Source organism: Dipodomys ordii, unplaced genomic scaffold, assembly GCF_000151885.1.
Source record: "Dipodomys ordii isolate 6190 unplaced genomic scaffold, Dord_2.0 Scaffold33, whole genome shotgun sequence".
Classification (NCBI taxonomy): Eukaryota; Metazoa; Chordata; class Mammalia; order Rodentia; family Heteromyidae; genus Dipodomys; species Dipodomys ordii.
The window spans coordinates 5,412,987-5,415,425 of NW_012267249.1; the positions used below are offsets into that span (position 1 = coordinate 5,412,987).

At 52.8% G+C, this 2,439-nt stretch overlaps 1 protein-coding gene across 2 annotated transcripts in view; it reads left to right on the forward strand.

Moving 5' to 3' along the window:
* The window catches only part of St3gal3 (ST3 beta-galactoside alpha-2,3-sialyltransferase 3), a 191,333-nt gene extending 189,756 nt beyond the window's left edge, over positions 1-1,577 (forward strand). For both annotated transcript variants that reach the window (XM_013017021.1, XM_013017022.1), the window contains 2 exons: positions 991-1,137; positions 1,350-1,577. In XM_013017021.1, the coding sequence (XP_012872475.1) occupies positions 991-1,137; positions 1,350-1,571 (369 nt within the window). In that variant the 3' untranslated portion in view covers positions 1,572-1,577. The remainder of the gene's footprint in view (positions 1-990; positions 1,138-1,349) is intronic.
* Positions 1,578-2,439: the final 862 nt, after the last annotated feature.

Genomic DNA, 2,439 nt, shown 5'->3' on the forward strand with positions numbered 1-2,439 from the left:
CTGAGGCCCTGGGTTCAATTCCTCAGCACCACATAAGCAAAAAGAAAAAAGCTGGAAGTGGCGCTGTGGCTCAAGTGGTAGAGTGCTATCCTTGAGCTGAAGAGCTGTGGAACGGTGCCCAGGCCCAGAGTTCAGGCTCCACTACTGACAAAAAAAAAAGAAAAGGGGAAGGATGGCTTGACCCCAAGGTCAGGACTTCCCAGTCTAGGGCAGAGACTGGGTATTTAGGAAGTGCAGAACAGAATACTGAAGTGAATTCATTCTGGGTGGACTGGGTAACCCGAAGTGTCTGTGGGCAAGGTAAGAGGAAAGGAGAGGGTTAAAAGGAGAAGAGTCGTGACCCTGGAGGTTTCAGAGTTGATACTTTTCCAGTTTGGGACCAAGATTTCTGATGGAGAAATGATCCCATTCTACAGCTAAAGATGCTGAAGTCACCAAACTCTGGTCGGTGACAGAAGTAGGATCTGATCTGGGTGGTATTTTTGCTGTCCTGTGTGCTAGCTCACATTCTGTCTTTATTTTTCAGGTCTACTTTAGCAAAGTTGACTGAGTGCCAGGAGAGACAGCAGGAGGGGAAGGAGGCGAGTTCAGCAGAGCAGATAGGCGAGAGGGACAGGCTCCTGGTGGGCCCCCCAGCTGCTACCCTAGGGAGGCGGGACAGCTGGACCTTCATGTCTTCCTGTTGGGCCAAGAATCTCTTCAAACCAGAATAGCACTCGCAACAGCGTGCAGCCCCTATGCCCTGCCCTGCAGCACACTTCGTATCCTCTGTTCCACACTGGGCCAGCCAGATACTCACCCTTCACCATCACTCACCATGTCTCTGTCACACATCTCACAGCCCCTCACATGCCAAGGCCCAACCACCCTTCTGTGCCTCATCGCCCACTCATTTCTCACTTGCCTGTACACATATTGGGTTCCTTCCACTCACCTAGGACCACAGTCAGCTGTGTGCCCGGCTCATATCCTCTTACACTGTGCCTACAGAGTGCATCAGATGGCTTCTGGAAATCTGTGGCCACTCGAGTGCCCAAGGAGCCTCCAGAGATTCGCATCCTCAACCCGTATTTCATCCAAGAGGCCGCCTTCACCCTCATCGGACTGCCGTTCAACAATGGCCTCATGGGCCGGGGGGTAAGACACGTGGATTCTTGAAAGAGGGAGGAGAAGGAGGACTGGGCAGAGGTGAGGAAGGAAGGAAGAGGTGGCAGGGTGGTTGGCAATCCTGGAAGTAGTTTTGTGGGGAGGAGGGCTTAGAAATGGAGCTGAGTTAGCTCTGAGGAGCTCATGTGAGATCTCAGCCCTCCAGTGGAACTCTACATTCCTCCTCTCCTCTCCTTCTCCAGAACATCCCGACCCTTGGCAGTGTAGCAGTGACCATGGCACTACACGGCTGTGATGAGGTGGCTGTCGCAGGCTTTGGCTATGACATGAGCACACCCAATGCACCCCTGCACTACTATGAGACCGTGCGCATGGCAGCCATCAAAGAGGTTCGGGCCTGGGCTTGGGGGCATTCCTCGGCAGAGCCAAGGGAGGGGGCTTCCAGCACAGAGGACAGGTTCTGACTGCATGCGGACACATGAACGGTAATGGGATGAGCCAGTTGCTCTGGCTGCCCAGAACTCCAAGGCCCTGCCTACACTTAGCTAAGCAGTCACTGTCAGTTCATGCTGCGTGCAGGACTTTGACCAACAAGATCCTATACTCCCAACCTCCCCGTAAACCCACACTGCCTTTCTGGAGCTGGACTCCTGCCAGGATGCCTTCTCTGCCCTTGCCCTGTACCTGGCCCCTCCTTACTGCACCCTAGCAACGTATTTGAGACTTGGTACCAATTCACATCATCCTTTTCTATGATCCCTGCCTTCCCTCCAAGGAACATCACTTCATCCATCCCAGAAAGGTCCTCACTCCACACCTCCTCTCTGGAACCAAGCCCTGGTGCTATTTATCACCTACAATTGCTGCCCGTACATTGGTACTCCTAAGGTGCCAGTTCTCCTGGCAGCTTTCTCCACAGTGAAGATCCCACATAGAAACTGAACTCTCTTACACCTTAACTTCTGCCACAGCTTCCCACTGACCCCAGCCTGGAGCCTAGAGATCATGGGCAGGTGCCCTGAGCAGCTTTTCAAAGCACATCTGGAGTGGCTGAAAGAGAAATCACTCATCAGTGCAGATCTGTATTTCTGTGAATCCAGGACTCTGGTCCTCACCAGCCCTCATTACCTGCCTCCCTCCAGTGAGAAAGCTGAAGCTGTACAAGGAGCCTGATTGGCTCCCATTTCGGGTCCTTTGTACTCCTTACTGCCACTCAGCCCTTCATCCCTCCTCCTACCTGACATGATTTCTCACAAGGTCACCAGTGGCCTAGCTCAAGGCTTCCCAATCCAGTGGACACAAGTGGACAAGTGGTCTTTTTTTTTTTTTTTT